At 43.0% G+C, this 26,974-nt stretch overlaps 1 protein-coding gene and 1 long non-coding RNA gene across 5 annotated transcripts; both read left to right on the forward strand.

The window, feature by feature from the left end:
* The first annotated feature begins 827 nt into the window (after positions 1-827).
* Positions 828-7,746, forward strand: LOC139564174 (regulator of chromosome condensation-like). Of its 4 annotated transcripts, none has more exons than XM_071383432.1 (10): positions 828-976; positions 1,851-1,987; positions 2,181-2,368; positions 4,124-4,303; positions 4,786-4,882; positions 5,107-5,229; positions 5,386-5,532; positions 6,398-6,517; positions 6,672-6,824; positions 6,973-7,746. In XM_071383432.1, exons 2-10 carry the CDS (start codon positions 1,912-1,914, stop codon positions 7,146-7,148), a joined length of 1,260 nt encoding a protein of 419 aa, XP_071239533.1. In that variant the 5' UTR covers positions 828-976; positions 1,851-1,911; the 3' UTR covers positions 7,149-7,746. The 4 variants fall into 4 exon arrangements, with proteins under 4 accessions (XP_071239533.1, XP_071239534.1, XP_071239536.1 ...); XM_071383433.1 differs by having other exon boundaries at positions 845-972; XM_071383435.1 differs by having other exon boundaries at positions 852-972; positions 1,898-1,987.
* Positions 7,747-8,898: 1,152 nt separating this feature from the next.
* On the forward strand, positions 8,899-11,234 carry LOC139564176 (uncharacterized). Its single transcript, XR_011672705.1, has 3 exons — positions 8,899-9,022; positions 10,549-10,780; positions 10,940-11,234. It is a non-coding gene; the product is annotated as an uncharacterized lncRNA (long non-coding RNA).
* Positions 11,235-26,974: the final 15,740 nt, after the last annotated feature.

Raw genomic sequence — 26,974 nt, forward strand, 5'->3', positions numbered from 1 at the left:
CATAACAAAAGAACAAAAGAACAAAAGAATATTGTATTTTCAGCTGTTTGAAGCTGATGAGGGGAACGGCACCTCCGTACCTTCAGGCTCTGATCAGGCCCTACACCCAAACAAGGGCACTGCGTTCATCCACCTCTGGCCTGCTCGCCTCCCTACCTCTGAGGAAGTACAGTTCCCGCTCAGCCCAGTCAAAACTGTTCGCTGCTCTGGCACCCCAATGGTGGAACAAACTCCCTCACGACTCCAGGTCAGCGGAGTCAATCACCACCTTCCGGAGACACCTGAAACCCCACCTCTTTAAGGAATACCTAGGATAGGATAAAGTAATCCTTCTAACCCCCCCCTCCCCCTTAAAAGAGTTAGATGCACTATTGTAAAGTGGTTGTTCCACTGGATATCATAAGGTGAATGCGCCAATTTGTAAGTCGCTCTGGATAAGAGCGTCTGCTAAATGACTTAAATGTAAAAATGTAAATGTAAAATGTACAAAACTCAAAGTAAAAGATGCAAAAACTAAACTTAAGTGCTTGTTTTGTCACATACACGTATTATAACTATTTGAATTTTAGCAACCAGGTAATGGCGGCTGCGATTTCTGTATAGTGCAGCTTTAACGCCTTGATCAGACTGACAGCCATTGCAGCATAATCGATTCTGCAAGTCAAACTGTTTTAGTTGATATGTGTGCAAGTTCAATATTTACCTTTTGCTACTATTTCTGTCAAGTCTACCTATAGAATTTGATGCATACGTTAAGACTGTTTTCGTTTTTACTAAACAGTACGTTCTAAATAGTACATACGGTGTGCAGTAATTGGCAAGACAGATTTCTAACACGGCCACTGTCTCTTTAAAAATTGAGGGCGCGTGGTCTGTGTAGAACAGTTGCCGACTGGGATAGCCTACCGTAACACGCACACTGAACCAGTGTGGCTACATCTCTGTCAGCTACCAAAGTGATCCACGGTACAGGCAAGTAAGTTATGTCGGTATTTAATATTTTTCCCTTGGTGAAAACGGAATATACGAGTTATCTTAATATAACCACGAGCTGTTTAGTTATTTGGATTCGTTTAGCGGTATATTTTCATCCATGTACCAATGAATCAGCTAGCAAGCTAACTTTCAGATAACGTTAGCCAACTCATTTTGGCAATGTTAGCTAGCCTAACCTTCCCGTTTAAAGTGTAGCTAGTTAGCGTCAGCTTTGTGTTGGTAAAATAGCGAACACGTTAGCACACTTTCTGGTTTAAACAAACTCAATTGCCAACTGTTAACTTAACTAGCTAACGTTAGCTGGCTAACGTTGTCATTGCAACCACAGCCGCTTGTATGCTAACATTAGCTTAGTTCTAGCTAACAAGCTAGCTGACCAAGGTGACTAAGTTCTGTATTTACTATAACAATATACACCAGTCTAACAAATGTACCGACAATTGATGGCAGTACTAGCTATAGCCATCACCATGTCCCTGGGAAGTGTATCAACCACATGGCTAAAGTTAACAGGATGGTTGTTTGTAGCCAGGAACAAGTAGCTATATTGTTTGCGCCTGTCGGTCGTAACGTTGCATACCACTCTAGTCCAAGTCTCGCTGCACGTACATCTTGTGCAACAGCTGTCCGCATTGGTTAGGCTAGCCGTTGACTGAATAATAGCCAATTCCTGACATCTGTTCCAAGTCCAAAATCACACAGCCCTCTTCCATAGGTCACATTTGACTTTGTAGCTGATATCCTACTGCAGCAATATTATTGGTACTGTTATCTAGAATTGTGCTTCCTCTAATAACCTTCCTAAAACAATTATTTGCTATATTAAATGCAGTCTTCATTTTCTGTTCCTACAGGCTTGTTTCCCCCTCAAATCTTCTCACACGAGTTGTGTTTTGTGCAGGGTCTGTTGTAGCCATGCCTGCAAAGAAGGCTCTGAAGAGACCGAAGGAACGTAAACCAGAGGAAGTAAAGGATCCTAAGAAAGTTAAAGGTAAGCCACTGACTTGAGTCCATTAAGCCAATATGAAGTCTATTGTTAATGTTCAATCTCGTTGTCAAGCTGCCTACTTGAACACTCCCCTAGTATGAGTCCTTTGAAATGGAATCATCAAAACACTGCTTGTTATTTGCGCAATTTCCATAAAGATACTACAGTTTGGATTAAATAATATTGTTGGTGTCAGTTTCCCACAGCAGCCATGGGCAGGATAAGGGTCTGGTTCTAGTGCTGGGCCAAGGGGACGTAGGACAGCTGGGTCTGGGAGAGGACATCATGGAGAGGAAGAGGCCGGCCCTGGTGACCCTGCCTGAGGGTGTGGTGCAGGTGGCGGCGGGGGGCATGCACACAGTCTGTCTCAGTGACACTGGAAATGTGAGTGAAGGCAGCAGATCCAACTTCAACTGTCTCAAGATGCAGCATCCAATTTCATAAATCCAGATTAACCATGCTACTGGTCTTTTTTTTTAAATCACTGAAGTTGGAGACTTATATCTCCCTCACTAACTTTAAGCATCAGCTGTCAGAGCGGGTTACCGATCGCTGCAGCTGTACACAGCCCTTCTGTAAATAACCCATCCAACCAACTACCCATCTCATCCCATATTTGTTTTTGTTTTTCTGCTCTTTTGCACACCAGTATTTCTACTTGCACATCCTCATTTGCACATATCACTCGTGTCAATTGCTAAACTGTAATTACTTTGCCACTATTGGCCTATTTATTGCCTTACCTCCTTACTTCATTTGCACACACTGTATACAGATGTTATTGACTGTATGTTTGTTCCCATGTTTAATTCTGTTTTTGTCGCACTGCTTTGCTTTATCTTGGCCAGGTCGCAGTTGTAAATGAGAACTTGTTCTCAACTGGCCTACCTGGTTAAAATAAGGCGGGAGAAAAAAAATGCTCAATTGAGAATATCTATTGGAAATGCTTTTTAGTTCAGGCCCTGTATTCATGTATTGGCTCAGAGCTTTTATTTCATCAACAATTATGAAAAATACTTGTCTCTTACTTTTTCCTGACGCAAACAAATGACGATAATGAGTTGAAATGCCCTGAAGAAAACGATAACGATTAAATGTTTTTTCATTTTAGTTGACAAATGTAAAGAGACGAGAGTTCCATGTGATACTAATTGACATCATTTCACATGAAGCTCCTTTTGAGCCGTTTGTGTCCCATCATAAGCATACATGCCTTTGTGGAATATAATGCGATCCTCTCAGTGGTCTTTCAGTTGCAGTGGTTGATTAAGCTGATCTGTCTGGCTCTACCACACACACACAGCTACTAGGTCACTCCAGTCACTTCTTTTTTGAACTGATGTGCAGCCAGGACACTTCAATTGTAACTAACCTCAACTAGAACCAATAATGTTTACTCTCTCTTACATATAGGCTATTTTTGCTTTGATCACATCAGAAGCTCTATTACCATATGCGCTGTTTATTCATCTGCTGATGCTCTCGCGTGAGGGAAATGCGAGTGCTTTTGCTTTTATCTGATTGGAAATATTAAGGCTATTTGTTGAAATATTAGGAGTAAATTAATAATTTTGGAATTGTTGGAAAGCTCAGGTTCTCCCATTTAAAAATAATAATAAATAAAAAAGGGGGGGAATCACTGTTTACCCACATCACGAGGTTATGATGGGGAGAAGATCTGAGCTGTATGGGCCCAAATTCTTTTACTAGTAGCCAAGGCTTTGTAGCCTATATGATAAATAATGGCTGACTTTTGTTACAATCTGCTACAAGCAATGTTGCCAGCTATGTGGGAATTGTAGCCTTGTCCAAATAGGCCTATCTTAATGTGAACACTATTGGGGGTAAATATACATTTGTTTATGGGGTGAAAATGTAGAGGGAAATGTGACAAACTACGAAAGAGGAAATTACTAAACCGCCTGATGGCTAAATCTAAAATAGCTGTGAAAATGAACACTGGCTCATAGTAAGTGTGCTGATCTTATTTAAAAGGCAAAACTGATCCTAGATCAGCACTCCTACTTGGGAGACACTTTGTGAATATACACCCTGGACTAAGATTAACCCGGGACTGAGAAACCGTATCTTAAGCATATATGACTTTGCTTAGTAACAAGATGCTTGTCACTGGTGTAGATCTACACGTTTGGCTGCAATGACGAGGGTGCTCTGGGTCGAGAGACTACAGAGGAGGGCTCTGAGATGGTGCCAGGAAAGGTGTCCCTGGACGAGAGGGTGGTTCAGGTGTCCGCTGGGGACAGTCACACAGCTGCACTCACAGACGACGGTGCAGTATACATCTGGGGCTCTTTCAGGGTGAGTAGGGGACAGGGTTTAACCGCTGTCAAACACCCTGGAAACTGTTTATGCACCATTCTGTTACTCAAATAATCTTAAATTGACTTTCCATTGACTTGCATTGCATCTGCCTTTAACTAATCAAATGGAATACAATTTTATTTGTGACATGCTTCGTAAACAGGTGTGGACTAACAGTTAAATGTTTACTTATGGGCTTTTCTCAACAATGCAGAGAAAGAAAATGTAAAAATAATAGAAATTAATACAATAAATATTATTGTGTAATAAATACACAATGAGTAATGATATATATATACACAGGGTACCTATACTGAGTCGATGTGCAGGGGTGCGAGGTAGATATGTACATGCACTGTATAACTAGGAATAAAGTAACAGATAATAAACAGTAGCAGCAGCATATGCCATCTCTATCATATACCAAATTCAGAGAACCTGCTATTCTCACATTTCACACATTGTCCCATTTGCATTAGGATAACAGCGGAGTCATTGGTCTACTAGAGCCTATGAAGAAGGTTACTGTGCCTGTCAAGGTCCCCATGAAAGGGCCTGTGATGAAAATAGCATCAGGTGAGAAATGGGGGCTCTGTCCCTAACCTTTATGGTTTCTCTGCTTAAGTTCTGCTTGCCCAGAGGTCTGGACCACGTTCAATAAAAATATAATGATTAGAACTGACGTGATTCCTTCTGCGGGTCAGAGGCATGTTTGTCCTACATCTGAGCTTTCTACCATATCGTTTCTTGCTCAATGCTGCCCTGGTTATAAGACCATATTCATGACCTCTGACCCCCAGGTAATGACCACTTGGTGATGCTGACCGCAAGCGGTGACCTCTACACATCAGGCTGCGGAGAGCAGGGGCAGCTGGGAAGGGTGCCAGAGCTCTTTGCCAACCGAGGGGGCAGGAAAGGGCTGTGTATGTACCAACTGAAACCATTTACCTCTGACACTGTATTCATTCAGCTGTAGTTTGGGTGTGAGCACTCATATGATGAATGGATATCTGTACCCCTATTCTCTGTTTTGACTGCTATGGGTGACAGTCAGGACATGTGTTTCTGTATGATTATAGTGCGTTTGCTGATACCTCAGATTGTGAAGGTCCAGTCTAGGGGCAAAGTTCACTTCACAGATGCCTTCTGTGGGGCTTATATGACCATTGCTGTGTCAAAAGAAGGCCACGTCTATGGATTTGGACTGTCAAACTACCATCAGCTTGGTGAGCATAAGATAAAAATGTATTCGACAACCTTTAGAAATACTGTAGAACTTGGTTTATCCTCCAATTTGAGCTTAATTCATCAACTATAGCTAGGTTTCCATCCAATTGGCAACAGATTTTCATGTGAAAATTGAGAAACGGGGCCTCCCGGGTGGCGCAGTGGTCTAGGGCACTGCATCGCATCACAGCGCTAGCTGCGCCACCAGAGACTCTGGGTTCACGCCCAGGCTCTGTCGCAGCTGGCCGCGACCGGGAGGTCCGTGGGGCGACGCACAATTGGCCTAGCGTCGTCCGGGTTAGGGGGGGTTTGGCCGGTAAGGATATCCTTGTCTCATCGCGCACCAGCGACTCCGGTAGAGGGCCGGGCGCAGTGCGCTAACCAAGGGAGCCAGGTGCACGGTGTTTCCTCCGACACATTGGTTGGAGGCGCGCTGTGTTAAGAAGCAGTGCGGCTTGGTTGGGTTGTGTTTCGGAGGACGCATGGCATTCGACCTTCGTCTCTCCCGAGCCCGTACGGGAGTTGTAGCGATGAGACAGTAATTACTAGCAATTGGATACCATGAAAATTGGGGAGAGTAGGGGGTAAAATTTAAAGGAAAGAAGAAAAAAAAGAAATTTTTGTAATCTGCATAAAGAAATATGAACATTTTTACTTTATGGTGTTTGTCAATATATGCGCATAAAGGCATTTCCATCAACATTTTTTTTTATCTGACATGTACTTTACTTGCATAGAAAGGTTGGCTGGGAACCTGGTTATTTATGCACACTGAGTCTCTGATCTGCTCTAGAATTGCAGTTGGGTGTGTTGGAGAGTCACACAGTACCCATTGACCATAGACCTCTGTACTAATGTTTTCAGGGACCAAACTCATCAACACATGCTTCGTTCCAATAAAACTTACCACCTTCAAAAACTCCACCATTAACTGGATTGGCTTCTCAGGGGGACAGCACCACACAGTTTGCCTCGACTCTGCCGGTAAGTGCTTCGGGGCCCATATTTTATTTTAAACGCTCTTGATCAGATCAACTATGTCAACTTGGACTGTTCAAGAATCTGTCAACTGCATAGTGCAGCACAAATTGGGAAGATACAGGATACAGAGATGTCTCCTTTCTCTGTCCTCTTATAGGGAAGGTGTACAGCCTGGGCCGGGCAGAGTATGGGCGTCTGGGTCTGGGCCAGGGGGCAGAGGAGAAGAGCGAACCCACGCCTGTGGAAGGACTGGATGTAGCCCAGGTGGTGGCATGTGGGGCATCGGTCAGCTACGCTGTCACCAAACAAGGTGAGGTCATAGCTAGTGTATTTCTGGTTTATAAAAAATAGTCATCTGCTGATGTTGTGCATGTCTACATTATTGTGTGTAATTGTGATAGGAATGACTCCAAGGCCATTGTGTCTATATGGTCCACTGATGTGTGTATTTATTGCAGGGTCTGTGTATGCCTGGGGTATGGGCACTAACCTCCAGCTTGGCACAGGTGAGGAGAATGACGAATGGAGCCCTGTAGAGATGACGGGCAAGCAGCTGGAGAACCGCATAGTACTGATGGTGGCCAGCGGCGGGCAGCACACAGTCCTGCTGGTCAAAGACAAGCTGGAGAGTTGATGTATCCTCAGGCAGGGGAAGGTTGACCTTGTTGGTCTGCACCAGAGGGATTTGTGTTAAATACCTACACGTGGGGGAGGGGTTTGTGGATGAATGTGCCTTCCTGTGCAGAGCCAGGTAAGCCGTGGAGGGAACGTGATGGGGCAGGGGTGAGACTGACTAGTCTGTTAAAGAGGGCTCAATCTCCCACTCAAGTCCCACTCAGTGCAAAAATCCCCTAATGTATTTGGATGTGGTTCAGTAGATCATGATCATTAAGCAAGAGAAACACTTTTTAAAAATCTAGTTTGCTTAGTTATTTTTTTATGACAATCTTTAGGATGCCAGTATGTGTGTGGGGAAAATAGTGGACGAGCCTTTTAATGAAATCCCGAGTCACAGCCTTTTAAGATTCCAATTTTTGTTCCAAGCAATAACCCCCCCCCCGCCCCAACGGCATCAGTAAGATGAGTACTAGTATTTCTTGTCAGCAAGGTCCTTTCAGTTGAAAGTCTGGCCTAAGGTGTCTTGAACCATGTAGTTGAGACAGCTGTTCACTGTACCCCCTTGCACAATTATTTGCTGGTCCAACTCGGAAATAAAGTACAATTTTACTGTTTGGAATTATTTTTTATTTTTTTTGCACACTGCAATGGCAAACTTTGTCCAGGGATTGTCGCTGGTAATACATTGAGGACCCAATAACAGATGGCCATAGTGATGACTTGAGTAAGACAGCCACACATTTATCAGTCCGTCAACATATATTTCTATAAGGCAGACAGTGTAAATTAAAATCACTTGAAGTTGCAAATGATTGTTCTGTGGCATAGATCAAAACCACAGGCCGCCTTTGTGCTAGTGAGAAGGGAATTGTTGTGTCCTTGGATTTTTGTAATGGCGTTCATCTGACTCATGAAGTATGTGGGATTGTCTTAAAAAGCCCTAGTGGCTCCCATTTTTCTCAAAGCTTTGAAATGCTAAAGAACCTCTTATAAATGCAACGATTTTACAGAGTTACAGTTGGCTCCCGAGTGACGCAGCGGTCTAAGGCGCTGCATCTCAGTGCTTAGAGGTGTCACTACAGACCCTGGTTTGATTCCAGGCTGTATCACAACTGTCCGTGATTGGGAGTCCCATAGGGCGGCGCACAATTGGCCCAGCGTCGTCCGGGGTAGGCCGCCATTGTAAATAAGAATGTGTTCTTAATAACTTACTTGCCTAGTTAAATAAAACATTTGACACAATAATTGTTAGCAAAGGTGTCCGCTAGAGATGGCGTGCAGGAGCTTTCAGAGATTTGTGGTTTTGCATGATGTTGACTTTTATGCTAATTAGCATTTTCGAATCAGAGTAAATACAGCCGAATATATTGATAAAAGTCACCTTGTCCGAGAGCGCTTTAAATGGTTATCAAAACGTCACCTCCACTATTCTTTCGCAATTCATTTTGCTCATAGGGATGGCTGAACGAACCAGAGGTAACTCATTTCCGGGTTGTAGGACTCAAAGCTGGCGAGCGCTGTTGCTCGGCAATATTGCCTCAAAGAATTATGGCCTTTATGTATGCCGTTGACCAAGCATGTTAGCGTTGCAATCTGACTTTGTTGCCTTATTAAGGCCATGTTGCAAGTTAAATTTGCCAATATAAATAGATTATACACCAATTGTAGATGGCAATAAAAAAATTGCCCTGGCTGCTAAAGAAAGAACTGAGAAGGTAAGTAACGCCCCCTCAAGTGCATGCCGCAGCATGTGTTTTTGCCTGTGAAGCTCATTAAGTGAAAACGAGCTGAATGTGGACAACATCTGGTGAAGATGCTAGTTCTACAAACAAGTGGCTATTACTCCTCGGCCTGAAGTCATAATATAAAACGAACATGATCTGCTTGAAGGTAATTGTCTATTTTAGACTTGTACATGATTTTTGTTGGTAAAAGGCCTGAAATTGAAATTGCTAGCTGGCTTCTGACTTATTCATCCTACTTCACTGGCAAGCTGTATCAAGCAGCTTTAAATGCGATGGGAAAACTAATAGCTATATTTGCTAAACTATCCATCTGATTGATAAAGTTGATTAAAAAAATGCCGCTAGCTAGATTGAAATTGCTGGGAGAAAGTTGGCTAATGTTGCAAGAAAATTATAATATTTGCTAGCTATAATACCTACACTGAACAAAAATATAAACACAACATGCACAATTTTCAAAGATTTTACTGAGTTACAGTTAATAAGAAAATCAGTCAATTGAAATGAATTCATTAGGCCCTAATCTATGGATGTCACATGACTGGGAATACAGACATGCATCTGTTATCACAGATACCTTTTTAAAAATCTAGGGGGTTGGATTAGAAAACCAGTCAGTATCTTGTGTGACCACCATTTGCCTCATGCTGCGCGACACATCTCCTTCGCATAGAGTTGATCAGGCTGTTGATTGTGGAATGTGGTCCCACTCCTCTTTAATGGCTGTACGAAGTTGCTGGATATTGGCGGGAACAGGAACACGCTGTCGTACATGTCGATCCAGAGCATTCCAAACATGCTCAATGGGTGACATATCTGGTGAGTATGCAGGCCATGGAAGAACTGTGACATTTTGAGCTTCCAGGAATTGTGTACAAATCCTTGCGACATGGGGCCATGCATTGTCATGCTGAAACATGTGATGGGAGCGAATTAATGGCACGGCAGTGGGCCTCAGGATCTCGTCACGGTATCTTAAAATGCCACGAGCCATACACACTATCTGCCCGGTACAGTTAAATCCGGAATTCATCCATGAAGAGCACACCTCTCCAGCGTGCCAGTGGCCATCGAAGGTGAGCATTTTCCTACTTAAATCGGTAACGATGCCAAAATGCAGTCCGGTCAAGACCCTAGTGAAGATGATGAGCACGCTGCTGAGCTTTCCTGAGATTTCCTGAGACGGTTTCTGACAGTTCGTACAGATTTTTTTTTGTGCAAACCCAGTTTCATCAGCTGTCCGGGTGGCTGATTTCAGACGATCAGCTTCTTGATATGCCACACCTGTCAGGTGGATGGATTATCTTGGCAAAGGCAAAATTCTCACTAACGTGGATGTAAAATCGTGCACAAAACTTTAGAGAAATAAGCTTTTCGTGTGTATGGAATATTTCTGGGATCTTTTATTTCAGCTCATGAAACATGGGACCAACACTTTACATGTGTTTATATTTTTGTTAAGTATACTGTTGTGAAGACTTTGGTCAAACTTCTTCGTTCCCCTGCCTGTTTTTTGATGCACTGGTGACTGAAAATATGCACAAGTTCACTGCAAATAGGCTGTGGTTTTGGTATAATTTGGCTGAGTAGGCTTGTGCACATTTACATTAGTGTTTCATTAGTTATCTAAGTTATTGACTTATTTGTGTTTTTGGTGGTGTTGCATTTCAGATGAAGAGGGAGTTGGATCACTAGAAAGCAGCATGCAGACTGATCGGGGCCTGTATTCACAAAGCATCTCAGAGTAGGAGTACTGATTTTAGGATCAGTTTTGCCTTTAATGTAAGGGGAGCTGGTCCTAGATCACTGTTCCTACTCTGAAGACGCTTTGTGAATACAGGCCCGGGAAGAAAGCTGTTGCCCAATACCTTGCACAACAGTCTTTCACCACAGAACCCCAGAGGTACAGTACTACAGTCAAAGCTCATGAACTTAATCTTTGTATGTTAATTTCCATATCAATGACACTATCAAAAGGGTTGAATTGTTCAGCCTCATGTACAGTGAACATGGCTTTGGTGATGAAAGGTACATAATGCATTTATTGTCATCTCCTTATCAGGCCACTGCATGCTGTGAAATGGGCTTGGATGGTAACACATCTTCAAGCTTCCTGACTGAATATTGGGGTCTTCAGTGGTTCTGGAAGCAAGGGCTTTACCTGGGAGTACAGCAACAGTCTCGCAGCCATTCTGTCAACATGTATAGTACGGAACCCACTCAAACTCATATAAACTGCTACGGACGCCAGCACTGATTTATATTTACTTTGTCCCATTCTTTAATCTTGTTTGAGATATATATTTTAGTTGAGACACCTGTATGAGAGAGATTATTAAAAATGTATTCACTTTAAATCTCAAGCTCTACGTGTATTTGTCTTGATGTTTAACTTATCACAGGAGTTAGTACAAATTGAAGACCAACATGCTATGAAAAAGTAGTTTTGTAATCTTACAATAAAAAAATTAATTGTTTATACAAAACTGTATTGCATTTGGTCATCCACAAAATGTGGCCATTGAAAGTCTTTGGATAGCTGACAACAGGGTGGCACGTTTTTGTACGTGCTGCTCTAGAGTTCCATAGCCCAGCATACTCATCTAGAGGAAAGGGGGATGGACACAGGTTAGTTTTGATAAAAGTCTGGTTGATTTTTACAGGGTTGAGAGCATGAGTTGGAGTGAGTACAGTAAATCCAATCTGACCATTGGCCCTGGATAATATGCTAGCATCACACAAGAAGACTGCCATAGTGAAGGAGGTTTACATAGTGCATCAAGTATACTATTATGAGTGGAGCTTACATCTCTGTGCTCTGGAGAGATCGCAGGTAGTCGGTCAGAAGGCTCTGGAGGTCCTTGAGAGAGACTGATAGAGGTAGTGAGTGTGCTTGAAAGAAAGAGCCCTCACCCCTGACCTACCACTGGCCCAGGGCCTCCTCCCTAACCCTCTAATCACAGTCTCTGACGATCAGGATAAAGGTAAGACCCAGATGCAGACCGTGTTGCTGTAATAAACATTGTTACTTCAACGGGGGCAAAGGTAAAAGACGGCAGGCAGGCTCAGGGGGCGGCAGAGTGGTCCGGCGAGCGGGCTCAGGGTCATGACAGGCAAGGGTCAAAACCAGGAGGATGAGAAAAGGGAGACTGGGGAAAAGCAGGAGCTGATGCAAAAAAATGCTGGTTGACTTGACAAACTGGCAACAGACAAACCGAGAACACCGGTATAAATACACAGGGAAGATGGGCGACACCTAGAGGGGGTGGAGACAATCACAAAGACAGGTGAAACATCAGGGTGTGACACTGACAGGGAGTTACTCCAGGAGTAGACTATTGTATGATGCATAGGGCCTCTCCACTTCTTATATGAGTGCAGTATTAGCTTTTGAAATAGTTTAGTGCAATCTATAGGGAAAAAAATATCATGACTTACTGGCATGGAGTGCTCCATGTTCCTGCTGATAAATCAAATTTTATTGGTCACATATTTAGCAGTTGTTATTGCGGGTGTAGCAAAATGCTTGTGTTTCTAGCTCCAACAGGGCAGTAGTATCTTAACAATTCCCAACAATACACAAATCTAAAAGTAAAAGAATGGAATTAAGAAATATATAAATATTAGGACGAGCAATGGCAGAGTGGCATTGACTAAATACAGTAGAATAGAATAAAGTATATACATAATGAGATGAGTAAAGCAGCATGTAAACATTATTAAAGTGACTAGTGTTCCATGTCTATGTACATTAGGCAGCAGCCTCTAAGGTGCAGGGTTGAGTAGCTGGGTGGTAGCCGGCTAGTGATGGCTATTTAACAGTCTGATGGCCTTGAGATAGAAGCTGTTTTTCAGTCTCTCGGTCCCAGCTTTGATGCACCTGTACTGACCTTGCCTTCTGGATGATAGAGGGGTGAACAGGCCGTGGCTCGGGTGGTTGATGTCCTTGATGATCTTTTTGGCCTTTCTGTAACATCAGATGCTGTAGGTGTCCTGGAGGGCAGGCAGTGTGCCCCCGGTGATGCGTTGGGCAGACCTTTACCACCCCTTGGAGAGCGTGCAGTGCAGTTGCCATACCAAGCGGTGATACAGACCGACAGGATGCTCTCAATTGTGCATCTGTAAAAGTTTCTGAGGGTCTTAGGGGCCAAGCCAAATTTCTTCAACCTCCTAAGGAGGCCATTGTGGGTCTGTGTGGGTGTACCATTTCAGATTGTCAGTGATGTGTATGCCAAGGAACTTGAAGCTTTCCACCTTCTCCACTGCGGTCCCGTCGATGTGTATAGGGGCGTGCAACCCTCTGCTGTTTCCTGAAGTCGACGATCAGCTCCTTCGTTTTGTTGACATTGAGGGAGTACAGGAGGGGGCTGAGCACGCACCCATGTGGGGCCCCTGTGTTGAGGATCAGCGAAGTGGAGGTGTTGTTTCCTACCATCACCACCTGGGGGTGACCCGTCAGGAAGTCCAGGACACAGTTGCACAGGGCTTGGTTCAGACCCAGGGCCCCAAGCTTAATGATGAGCTTGGAGGGTACTATGGTGTTGAAGGCTAAGCTATAGTCAATGAACAGCATTCTGACGTAGGTATTCCTCTAGTCCCGATGGGATAGGGCAGTGTGCAGTGCGATGGCGATTGCATCGTCTGTGGATCTGTTGAGGCGTTAAGCAAATTGAAGTGGGTCTAGGGTGTCAAGTAAGGTAGAGGTGATATGATCCTTAACTAGTCTCTCAAAGCACTTCATGATGACAGAAGTGAGTGCTACGTGGCGATAGTCATTTAGTTCCGTTACCTTTGCTTTCTTGGGTACAGGAACAATGGTGGACATATTGAAGCAAGTGGGAACATCAGACTGGGATAGGGAGAGATTGAATATGTCCGTAGTTATTAAAATAATGGTTCTATTCCAGAACAGCATAGATCACTTTTGTTCCGGTTCCCTGAACCGGTTCCAACTCCTGGTCCTCCTTGTTGGCTAGCGGGAGCGACACCAGTAGACAGTGTCCTTTGCTCCTGCTTGCCGAACACCTGCCCTCACCCCGTCGATAACAGAAGGACCGGTCACACTTGCCTCCCACTAGCACAGCAGGCATATATATACATAGTGTTGAAGTCAGAAGTTTACATACACTTAGGTGGAGTCATTGAAACTCGTTTTTCAACCACTCCACAAATGTCTTGTTAATATGGCTGCAGGGGCAGTATTGAGTAGCTTGGATGAAAAGGTGCCCAGAGGTGCCCAGAGTAAACTGCCTGCTCCCAGTTGCTAATATATGCATATTATTAGTTCATTTGGATAGAAAACACTGAAGTTTCTAAAACTGTTTGAATGATGTCTGTGAGTATAACAGAACTCATATGGCAGGTAAAAAGCTGAGAAAAAATTAAACCAGTAAGTTTTTTTCAACTCATTGCCTATCGAATACACAGTGGGATATGGTTCATTTTGCACTTCCTACGGCTTCCACTAGATGTCACCTGTCTTTAGAACCTTGTCTGATGCTTCTACTGTGAAGTGGGGCCAAAGGAGAGGGGATTGAGTAAGGTCTACCATGACCTGAACATGCGCTGAGTGCTCTGGAGCAGGTTTTCATCAAGAATCAATCTGTTTTGTTTGTCTTTCCCTCCATCCTGACTAGTCTCCCAGTCCCTGCCACTGAAAAACATCCCCACAGCATGATGCTGCCACCACCATGCTTCACCATAAGGATGGTGCCAAGTTTCCTCCAGACATGACACTTGGCATTCAGGCCAAAGAGTTCAATCTTGATTTCATCAGACCAGAGAATCTTGTTTTTGATGATCTGAGCCGTTTAGGTTCCTTTTGGCAAACTCCAAGTGGGCTGTCTTGTCCCTTTATTTAAGAGTGGCTTCTGTCTGGCCACTCTACCATGAAGGCATGATTGGTGGAGTGCTGCAAAGATGCTTCGCTCTGTCAAAGTGACCATTCGGCAGCCAGCTCTAGGAAGAGTCTTTATGGTTCCAAACTTCTTCCATTTAGGAATGATGAAGGCCACTACGTTCTTGGGGACCTTCAATGCTGCAGACATTTTTGGGTACCCTTCCCCACATCTGTGCCTCGACACAATCCTGTCTCGGATCTCTATAGACAATTTCTTCGACCTCATAGCTTAGTTTTTGCTCTGACATGCACTGTTAACTGTGGGACCTTTATATAGACAGGTGTGTGCCTTTCCAAACCATGTCCAATCAATTGAATTTACCACAGGTGGACTCCAATTAAGTTGTAGAAACATCTCAAGGATGATCAATGGAAACAGTATGCACCTGAGCTCAATTTCAAGTCATACCAAATGGTCTTACATTTTAATACTTATGTAAATAACGTATCTGTTTCTTATTTTTAATAAAGTTGAAAACATTTCTAAAACCCTGTTTTCGCTTTGTCCTTGTTGGGTATTGTTCGTAGAAAAGGGATAAAAAGATTAAATTAATTTTAGAATTAGGCTGTAACGTAACAAAATGTCAAGGGGTCTGAATAATTTCTGAATGCACTCTATTTTTGTAAAATTGTGTATTTGATTTAACATTTTCTCCAAGTGAGAGCTTCATGGGAAAATGTACAGTTCCTCAGGTTATTTCACATTTTTTCAATCCATTGTTTAAAACTTTCAAAATGAGCAACCAGGGGGAGGTTTTTCAATGTGAAACCTGCAGTGTTCATCAGACGAGACATGAAGCACCTGGACCAGCCAGCCTCTCTCTCTGACACTAATAGGAAAAGGAGCAGAAATAATTACACAGTAAATTATACAAACCATTCATAACATCCAACATCCTAACAGCTCATACAAACCATTCATAACATCCAATATCCCCCTGTCACTGATTGGCTTGAGGTGGCCCTTGAATTATCCCCTCTGCTTACATAATGAAGTTGTCATATAGAATTGTGTTGAGTGCAGTAATCAGGATATCCCAAGTTCTGTGCTGATGCCACATGTGCTTGAGCTGGAGTTCAGATTGATTAAATTCAAAGTGACCCCAGGATAGTAGTTTACTGAACCTGTGAGCTGCATTGATCCAGTTCAGTTTCAGCCATTGATCCAGTTCAGTTTCAGCCATTGATCCAGTTCAGTTTCATTCACATCAGCCATTGCATTCTCTCTTGAATGGTTGACTGATGAATGTCAATTTAGGCATAGTTTTAACATTAGGGGAGAGTTGATCAGTTTAGTTTTCTAACAAAGATATCTACCTATATATTTTAAGATGTTGTATATCCTGGAAATAATTAGAATGTATTCATAGCTCGTTCAAAAAAAGTGTTCTCTTAGCACAACTTACCTCAGGTATGGGGTAAGTTGAGCCACGCACCAGGGTAAGTTGAGCTGCCTACAAGTTTCTGTACTGAATGAAATATTACAACTGGCTTTTTAAAAACCATGTTGATCTTTATTTCTCAAAAACAATTAAATCGCTTTTGTATCTTAATAATTTTAAGGATCTTAACACCGGCTTAACACCTAATAAACACTATTTTTTTTAAACACTTAACATAGGCTCTGTTACCTCATATCCCAGTGATAATGCCTTGCATTATGCCTGAGAAGAAAACACTTACATTTGCTCAACTTGCCATTGGCTCAACTCATCCAATGGCCATTGGTTCAACTTACCCTAAAGCAAACATTTTGACTATATTAGCCCATACAGCTACAAGGAGGCACTTTCAAACTAGGTTTAGGTCCTCATATTGAAGCTTATAGAGACCCCAACTGATGTATAGAACAAATGTAACACCAAGGTTCCTGACTGCGGAGTTTTAGTGACTGGTGCAGCTGTTGATTGTCATTGAGTTGACAGTGTCTTGAGCATTATCTTGTTTGCCTTTTTTTTTGTTTAAAAAAGTTATTGCTCATCTAAGATTTCACTTCACGGAGACAGTCAACAACAGAGGGGAGTGGCAGAGTAGAGTTCGGTTGTGTGGATGTAGATGTGTGTCATCTTGATAACAGTGAAATCTGAGTCTAAATTGATGGAGGATCTGATCAAGGGGTATACTAAACAGTAATGGAACTAATACTGAGCCTTGTGGGACACCTTGTGATACGGGCTGGGGCAGCCCTGCAGTTGTCAAGGGAGAAACTGTACCAGATTTTTTATTGTACCTTTATTTAACTAGGCAAGTCAGTTAAGAACAAATTCTTATTTTCAATGACTGCCTAGGAACATTGTGTTAACTGCCTTGTTCAGGGGCAGAACGACAGATTGTCACCTTGTCAGCTCAGGGATTCGATCTTGCAACCTTTCGGTTACTAGTCCAACACTCTAACCACTGGGGTGGTTAGTTGCCCAGTGGTCACACAGTAGTAAGTTTATCTAATAGCAAATCAACTAGATACTTGAACATTATCAGCATCAGTGACAAACCATGACATGCATCTGTGTGCATCACTGACATTTTTTTTATTCCCATCTGCAGATGTTGAAAGCTTTGCTCACTCTGGGTTGAGAACCCTGTTGATGGTGTGAGTACAGCCAAGCTCATACAGCTGCACTGAACAGAAATAAACGCAACATGCAACGATTTCAAAGATTTTACTGAGTTACAGTTCATATAAGGATATCAGTCAATTGAAATGAATTCATTAGGCTCCAATCTATGGATTTTACATGACTGGGAATACAGAATACATCTGTGTAGGGGCATGGATCAAAAAAACAGTCAGTATCTGGTGTGACCACCTTCTGCCTCATGCAGCAGGACACATCTCCTAAGCATAAAGTTGATCAGGCTGTTGATTGTGGCCTGTGGAATGTTGTTCCTCTTCAATGACTGTGCGAAGTCGCTAGATATTGGCAGGAACTGGAACACGCTGTCGTACACGTCGAGCCAGAGCATCCCAAACATATTCAATGGGTGACATGTCTGAGTATGCAGGCCATGGAAGAACTGGGACATTTTCAGCTCTCAGGAATTGTGTACGGATCCTTGCCCATGAATTATCATGCTGAAACATGAGGTGATGGCGGTGGATGAATGGCACGACAATGGAATTCAGGATCTTGTCACGGTATCTCTGTGCATTCAAATTGCCATCGATAAAATACAATTGTGTTCGTTGTCCGTAGCTTATGCCTGCCCATACCATAACCTGCCAGCCACCATGGGGCACTCTGTTCACAACATTGACATCAGTAAACCGCTTATCCACATAACGCCATAAACACTGTCTGCCGGTAGAGTTGAAACCGGGATTCAGCCGTGAAGAGCACACTTCTCCAATGTGCCAGTGGCCATCGAAGGAGAGAATTTGCCCACTGAAGTCAGTTACGATGCCGAACTGCAGTCAGGCCAAGACCCTGGTAATGACGAAGAGCACGCAGATGAGCTTCCCTGAGATGGTTTCTGACAGTTTGTGCAGAAATTCTTCAGTTGTGCAAACCCACAGTTTCATCAACTGTCCGGGTGGCTCGTCTCAGACCATCCCGCAGGTGAAGAAGCCAGATGTGGAGGTTCTGGGCTGGTGGGGTTACACGTGGTCTGCGGTTGTGAGGCCAATTGGACGTACTGCCAAATTCTCTAAAACGACATTGGAGGCAGTATATGGTAGAAAGATTTACATTAAATGAAAAACAGCTTTGGTTGACATTCCTGCAGTCAGCATGCCAATTGCACGCTCCCTGAACTTGAGACACCTGTAGCATTGTGCATTATAGTGGCCTTTAATTGTCTTCAGTACAAGGTGCACCTGTGTAATGGTCATGCTGTTTAATCAGTTTCTTGATATGCCACACCTTTCAGGTGGATGGATTATCATGGCAAAGGAGAAATGCTCACAAACAGGGATGTAAACAAATGTGTGCCCAATTTGAGAACCTTTTTGTGCTTATGGAAAATGTCTAAACTTTTATTACAGCTCATGAAACATGGGACCAACACTTTACATGTTTTATTTTTTGTTCAGTATATTTTCAATAGCCGCCTTCAGGGAGAAAGTTAGCAGCTCTCAGCTTCTGTGTATTACTGTAGATGAGAGTTGAAGTAGCTGAGGGCCAGTGTTTATGGATTTTGAAATTGGTTTTTACCTCAAACAGCCTATGGATTCATCATGAATACTGATGTTACTGTTTAGCAGATTAAAAGAAGGCACCTGCAGCTTAAAAACTTCTTATGGCTGCAGGGGCAGTATTGAGTAGCTTGGATGAAAGGTGCCCATTTCAAACGGCCTCGTACTCAATTCTTGCTTGTACAATATGCATATTATTATTACTATTGGATAGAAAACACTCTCAAGTTTCTAAAACCGTTTGAATTATATCTGTGAGTAAAACAGAACTCATTTTGCAGCAAACTTCCTGTCAGAAAGTGAAAAATCTGAAATCGAGGCTCTGTTCCAGGGCCTCCCTATTAATCTGCTTGAAATCTATTAGTATACATGCACTTCATACGCCTTCCACTAGATGTCAATAGGCAGTGAGAGAAGAAATGGAGTGTATAGCTTGATCTGAGGTCAAAAGAGAGGTCTTGGAATGACATGACCCCAATTTCCTTTGTTCAGGAAGGCGCGGGTAGGACATCAGCATTGGCTTCTGAAAAGCTTTCGTTATAGACGGCTACTATCTCCGGCTTTGATTTTATTTGATAAATGTGACAATATCATCGTAAAGTATGTTTTTTCAATATAGTTTTATCAGATTTGTTTTTGGCGTGTTCCGTTCTCTGCGTTTGGTGACGATGGACAGCTTCGCGCCACTTTGCTAGTTTTGGTTGCTAATTCGAGAGGGAAAAAGGACATTCTAAAACCAAACAATGATTGTTCTGGACAAAGGACCCTTTGTGCAAGATTCTGATGGAAGCTCAACAAAAGTAGGACCCATTTATGATGTTATTTCGTATTTCTGTCGAAAATGTTTAGACATATATTCCGCTCTTATTTTGGGCGCTGTCTCGCTATAACGTAAGCTGCATGTCGTACTAAAGGTATTTTTAGAATTCTAACACGGCGATTGCATTAAGAACTAGTGTATCTATAATTTGCTGTACAACATGTATTTTTTAGTAAAGTTTATGATTAGTTATTTGGTCAGAATAGGTGAATGTCAGAAATATATCCGGAGATTCTGGAAAATAGTTGCTACGTTTTCACAATGTATAACCACGGATTTCAGCTCTAAATATGCACATTTTTGAACAAAACATAAGTGTATTGTATAACCTGATGTTATAGGACTGTCATCTGATGAAGTTTGTCCAGGTTAGTGAAAAATTATATATCTTTTGCTGTTTTTTTGCGATCGCTAACTTTTGCTGCTGATAAATGGGTTGTGTTTTTGGCTATTGTGGTAAGCTAATATAATGCTATATTGTGTTTTCGCTGTAAAACACTTAAAGAATCGGATATATTGGCTGGATTCACAAGATGTTTGTCTTTCATTTGCTGTACACCATGTATTTTTCATAAATGTTTTATGATGAGTATTTAGGTATTTCAATTTGGTCGCTGTAATTGTTCTAGCTGCTTCGGTGCTATTTGTGATTGCAGCTGCAATGTAAAACTATGATTTATACCTGAAATATGCACATTTTTCGAACAAAACATAGATTTATTGTATAACATGTTATAAGACTGTCATCTGATGAAGTTGTTTCTTGGTTAGTGACTAATTCTATCTCTATTTGGTCGGTTTTGTGCAAGCTACCTGTGCTGTGAAAGAAATGTCTGTGCTTTTTTGTATTTGGTGGTGAGCTAACATAAATATACGTGGTGTTTTCGCTGTAAAACATAAAAAAAATTGGACATGTTGGCTGGATTCACAAGATGTTTATCTTTCATTTGCTGTATTGGACTTGTTAATGTGTGAAAGTTAAATATTTCTAAAAAATATATTTTGAATTTCGCGCCCTGCACTTGGACTGGCTGTTGTCATATTGAGCCCGACTTAGGGCTTGCAGCCATAAGAAGTTTTAAGGCTGCAGAGCTAGTAGTCACTCATTTAACCCATTAGAGCTGTCATGACTCTCTCTCCTTGGTGAGGATCAAAGGTGCCAGATCAACTGGCAATGGCTGACAGATAGCCAAACCTGTGGTAGAGAGGGGCTCTACCACAGGAGAGGGGAAGAGTGGTTTTCTAATGATCAATTAGCATTTTAAAATGATAAACTTGGATTAGCTAACACAACGTGTCATTGGAGCACAGGAATGATGGTTGCTGATAATGGGCCTATGTACGCCTATGTACAGTGGGGAGAACAAGTATTTGATACACTGCCGATTTTGCAGGTTTTCCTACTTACAAATAATGTAGAGGTCTGTAATTTTTATCATAGGTACACTTCAACTGTGAAAACTGTGAAAATCCAGAAAATCCATCCAAATCACATTGTATGATTTTTAAGTAATTAATTTGCATTTTATTGCATGACATAAGTATTTGATACATCAGAAAAGCAGAACTTAATATTTGGTACAGAAACCTTTGTTTGCAATTACAGAGATCATACGTTTCCTGTAGTTCTTGAACAGGTTTGCACACACTGCAGCAGGGATTTTGGCCCACTCCTCCATACAGACCTTCTCCAGATCCTTCAGGTTTCGGGGCTGTCGCTGGGCAATACGGACTTTCAGCTCCCTCCAAAGATTTTCTATTGGGTTCAGGTCTGGAGACTGGCTAGGCCACTCCAGGACCTTGAGATGCTTCTTACCGAGCCACTCCTTAGTTGCACTGGCTGTGTGTTTCGGGTCATTGTCATGCTGGAAGACCCAGCCACGACCCATCTTCAATGCTCTTATTGAGGGAAGGAGGTTGTTGGCCAAGATCTCGCGATACATGGCCCCATCCATCCTCCCCTCAATACGGTGCAGTCGTCCTGTCCCCTTTGCAGAAAGGGATCCCCAAAGAATGATGTTTCCACCTCCATGCTTCATGGTTGGGATGGTGTTCTGGGGTTGTACTCATCCTTCTTCTTCCTCCAAACACGGCGAGTGGAGTTTAGACCAAAAAGCTCTATTTTTGTCTCAGACCACATGACCTTCTCCCATTCCTCCTCTGGATCATCCAGATGGTCATTGGCAAACTTCAGATGGGCCTGGACATGCGCTGGCTTGAGCAGGGGGACCTTGCGTGCGCTGCAGGATTTTAATCCATGGCGGCGTAGTGTGTTACTAATGGTTTTCTTTGAGACTGTGGTCACAGCTCTCTTCAGGTCATTGACCAGGTCCTGCCGTGTAGTCCCTCACCTTCCTCATGATCATTGATGCCCCACGAGGTGAGATCCTGCATGGAGCCCCAGACCGAGGGTGATTGACCGTCATCTTGAACTTCTTCCATTTTCTAATAATTGCGCCAACAGTTGTTGCCTTCTCACCAAGCTGCTTGCCTATTGTCCTGTAGCCCATCCCAGCCTTGTGCAGGTCTACAATTTTATCCCTGATGTCCTTACACAGCTCTCTGGTCTTGGCCATTGTGGAGAGGTTGGAGTCTGTTTGATTGAGTGTGTGGACAGGTGTCTTTTATACAGGTAACGAGTTCAAACATTTCTAAGTGACACAACTTTTGAGTGTTTATCTATCTCCTCTTTTGGTGTTAAATATATAGATATACTGTATATTATACAAGTTTTGAAGTTAATGTAATGCATTTGTAAATGAGAACCACTCTGGAAAAGGGCGTGACAGCTCCTCCAGATGTGAACATGAAACATATTTGAAATCACTGTCTAGTGATATAAATAACCATTTCAAAGTAAAGGAGTGTAGGCAAGAGATAAATACTTTGTCATTGTTGACAAAGGTGGAATATGGAATCTGTCTGATATACAAAAAGCTTGGGGGAAAAAACAATGTCTAACTCCTTGATATTGGAGAGAGAGAGTTTGAGGGCTCTTGGTGAACAGATAAAAACCTTAAAAGGAGAAATTCAACTATTGCAGGAGGAGACGTGGGTGAAAAAGTCAGACTTGACCCCCACCTATGTTCCCTCCATCCTCACATTGAATTGCGCAAGGCAGATCAGGTTTCAAGCATCTGGTCAGCACTGCCTGGCTTTGAGTCCACAGATTATGACAGCGGTGACAAACGATGTCTTAGGCCAACCAGAACACCGGCTGTAAAAGGTAGTAAAGACAAACCTCCGGTGGCTAATCACACATAAATCAGCATCTCCAAAACAGTTGGATGAATGGTTAAAGACTTTGAAGCATCCACGAGATGTGGGTATGAAGATGTGGGACCATTTGAAGCGTTATAAGAAATTCCGCAATCTACATCCTTATAATTGGTTACAGTTATTAGCCTTTGTTTTAAACAACTGTGAACATGGCGTACTTGAAGAAAAGGTATATAGAGCTGTGGGTGGTGAAGAGCATACATGTTTTCCTTAAGGGTCTGACCAATGTAAAAACCAATTGGGGGGAGAGAACTAAATGTGTCCAAAAACCAAAAGAACCATTTGGTGAATTTGAAGAAAGATTTAGAGCAGAGGTGGTTAGACACAGTGGGTTACCCGACATGGAAGATGAAGATACACTCAATTACTCCAAAAATGGGGCAATCACCCATCAGCTGATGCAATCCATACATGTTGATTTGTGAAAAACCTTTGTTTCCACAGCTACTGATTGGGAGAGAACTACGGCGACATCATCGACAGGCTGTCAAGACTGGACAGAGACATCAATCAACGCAATAGATCGGCTGTTATCAGAGTTGTGCAGGTTCCGAGTGAAACCAACATTCGTTCAGCAGAAGAGAAACCTGGTGAATGCCATTATTGCGGGATTTCGGGTCACTGGCAACGTATGATCATCATGAAGAATACATTCCGTACTTTTCCCCAAAGTTCCGTTTTGAATACTGCTGCTACATGGTTTTCTATGTGAACAGAGTATTAAGTCTTAAATTCCATCATATTAGTATTTTTTTCTTATGAGAAGTAGGGTCCGTCTAAGGGAAAATGGAAACGGGACAGCAGCCCCAACGACACAATGCTGATGCAGAAATTTAAGAAGCTCTCTCCGGCTCAGCAGCAGAGTTTGCTGGATGTCGTGGAGGTAAACTAACAGACCCCCTCTTACGTCCCATCTCAGTTGGTGTACGTATGAAATCGGTTGGAATATATGTGGCATGCATAATAACAAATCAACATGCCATATTAATATATGAACCTGGTGAAATTCCAAAAGTACTTTAACAACTGTTACACAAGGACTGTAGCTGAAAAGATACAAGATCACCGGTGAAGTGTTCATTAGAGACATCCTTATCAACCAGTGGAACGGAAGAAGAATTCCTCACTACCGGCAGACTGTCAGAATATAATTTCTGATAGTTATCTATGTGGGACTGATACCAGTGTGGAAGAGCTGGTCACTTTTAAAGGACTTTGTGAATTATTACCTTGACAACAGGACGATTGAATATTATTGTCTTGCAGACAAGTGAAAGATGGTTTAAATGATTTTCTTTGAGTTTCCTCCTAATACAGGGTGTGGGTGGTGGTTCCATTTCCAACACAGAGATGCATCAGCAGAATGAGGGACACTGAGGCGTCAATACGTTTCTAGCTCTTTCTCTACACTATGGTCAATCAAAGTAGTTGTTGGGTTTGTACGTATGCTCCATTCACATCAAAGGCAGGAATTCCCCTAGGGGCTATTCCTTTTAACCAGAGTGAAATGTTGGGTATATGGAGAGATGTTAATTGGTATACGGTGATTATTGGTACTAATTGGGGTGAGAATGTTGAGTATCAACATGCGAGAGTACCTAGTTCTGCAGATAGGTGCTGGAGGATCTGCAGATAGGTGCTGGGGGAGGCCTGATACTCCTGGATGTGTGTCCATTCAAAAACATATGGATGAGTTGGGGGAGGAGCTAACATCCTGGAGTGATAGGTACCTTCCTTCATTTGAAATGACCAATGACACTAATCAGCAACCACCTTACCTAGTTATTACACATGCCCCTGTTGGGTGGTTATGTTTTAATAGGTCACTCTCTCGGAACTTGTCTCAAATGCACCAGGACGCGTTTGTCAAAGTAGGACAGAATAAGTGTGATCAGACAACAGACCCATCTGCCTGTAACCGTACTAAGGTTGCGGAATGTCTTTCTGCTGAATTGACTCCCAGTAATGGCACTATGATTACTTTTTATGCCAATACCTTTGGTAATATCATCAATAATGGTATGATAGCTCCTAATGGAGCTATATCTGTGGATCCTATGCCTAGTTATGGTTACCAACGTCATCTGAGAGATCAGGCAATATGTTGATAACAGGAAATCCGATAGTCTAAGGTACAGGCAGGGAATAGGCAAAAGGCGTCGTTCATTTTTGCCTGCCTCACTATCATACACGGGATGATTAAATTATGGGAAAATAGTGCTCCGGGTGAACAGGTGATCAGAATTCAGGTGATTGGGATCTGGAGAGTGAGCTGCGTTCAGGATCTACGTGTTTGAATGGGTGAGTTGGAAGCAGACGTTACTCTCCTTTTTCACAACGCCATAAACGTGTGATTACAGAAACTGAGAGATTCTTTGCGATTGCTTTTCCCTCTTATGGTATTTCTAAAATAGCACTATATTAATATGGCTAACTCTTTGGAAATCCTAGCTAATAGTACTGTTGAGAGAGTTGAGTTAATAACAGCTGAGATGGTTGCCATTCGGACTGCGGCGATGCAAAGTCGTTTGGCCCTGGACTATCTTCTGTAAGCACAAGTGGGTACATGTACTGTTATTGGTGCTGAATGCTGTACTTACATTCCTGATAATTCTGAGGAAATAACTGACATAATCCAAAAGATCAGGACTGAGGGCGCTAAATATCATGATTACAATCCAGATGATTTAGGATTAGTCATGTGGTTGTCTTCCACTTTTGGCACATGGTGAAGTTGTTTGGTGAGCATGATACTTCCAATAGTGGGAGTTGTGGTTATATTTCTTATCCTCATCCAGGTTATCAAGTGCGCTATTTCCCAATGTTTGTCTGCTAAAATCTGCCGGTTACGTGATAGGGGATATCATAAGATTCATCAACCGTGTCCTTTTGGAGATGGGTGTCAGTATCAGGTTTCAGGTAAGACTGTGTTGAAGTAACAATGTTTATTGCAACAACAGGGGCAGGCAAACGACTGTTCAAGACAAGCAGGGGTCGATAATCCAGAGTAGTGGAAAAGGTACAGGATGGCAGCCAGGCTCAGGGTCAGGGGCAGTCAGACATGGTTTTAACTCTAGACACAGATAAGTTAGGAAAAATACGGAGGGCAACAGAGGACAAACAGCAGAGGGGCTAATGATCTTGGAGCATGGGGGAAAGGTCTCTGCTTCTGGGGGTGTAGCCGCGGCACTGTAGCGGCATGTCAGCGCCTCAGGCTCGACCTTCTTGGATACCGGACGGTGCTGCGGAAGCGAAGTGGCCTGGGCCTTACTGAACCCCTGCATCGGTTTGGGAAAAGGTGAATCGGCAGTCTCCGGAGGCTCTTGGAGGGACTCAGTAAGCTCGGATCCTCTTGGGGACGTAGACGCCGGGGACTTCCGGAGTTCATCAGATGCAAGGTGGGATCCCTGAGTGAGCAATTGGGACTGCAATCGAACCTCTTCTCCCTCCTACGTTCCCGTAGCCGACCATCGATCCAAAAGGTTAAAGCGATGAGTGAGTCGAGATCCATCAGTAGTTCTCGGGCTGCCAGCTCATTCTTTACCTCCTCGACAATCCGTGCAGGAACGTGTCGAACAGTGCTTCTGGGTTCCAGGTACCCTCCGCTGCTAGTGTGCAGAACTCCACCACATAGTCTGCCTCACTGAGAGTGTCCTGCCGAAGCGGGAGTAACTTCCGTGCAGCCTCTCTCCCGGACACCAGAGCCTCAAACTTTTCTCACCTCCGCCACGAATAAATCCAGACTGAGGCAGACAGCGGATTGTTGCTCCCACACTGCCGTGGCCCAGGCAAATGCCCTTCCGGACATCCTCTTAATAATTTACGCTATCTTCGAGCTGTCCGAGGGGAACGAATAAGACTGCAGCTCGAAAACGAGGGAGCACTGGGAGAGAAAGGGCCGGCAGGTTCTGGAATCTCCATCGTAGCGCTCCGGGGGAGGTAAGTGCTGCTACCAGCCGGGTTACTG

Source organism: Salvelinus alpinus, chromosome 35, assembly GCF_045679555.1.
Source record: "Salvelinus alpinus chromosome 35, SLU_Salpinus.1, whole genome shotgun sequence".
NCBI lineage: Eukaryota > Metazoa > Chordata > Actinopteri > Salmoniformes > Salmonidae > Salvelinus > Salvelinus alpinus.

Excerpts from the sequence above, each read along its gene's own strand:
- LOC139564174 (XM_071383432.1), top strand. The coding sequence starts at position 1,912 with ATGCCTGCAAAGAAGGCTCTGAAGAGACCGAAGGAACGTAAACCAGAG. Across the intron at positions 6,518-6,671 it reads AGTTTGCCTCGACTCTGCCG|GGAAGGTGTACAGCCTGGGC; the intron begins GTAAGTGCTTCG and ends GTCCTCTTATAG. Across the intron at positions 6,825-6,972 it reads CTACGCTGTCACCAAACAAG|GGTCTGTGTATGCCTGGGGT; the intron begins GTGAGGTCATAG and ends TATTTATTGCAG.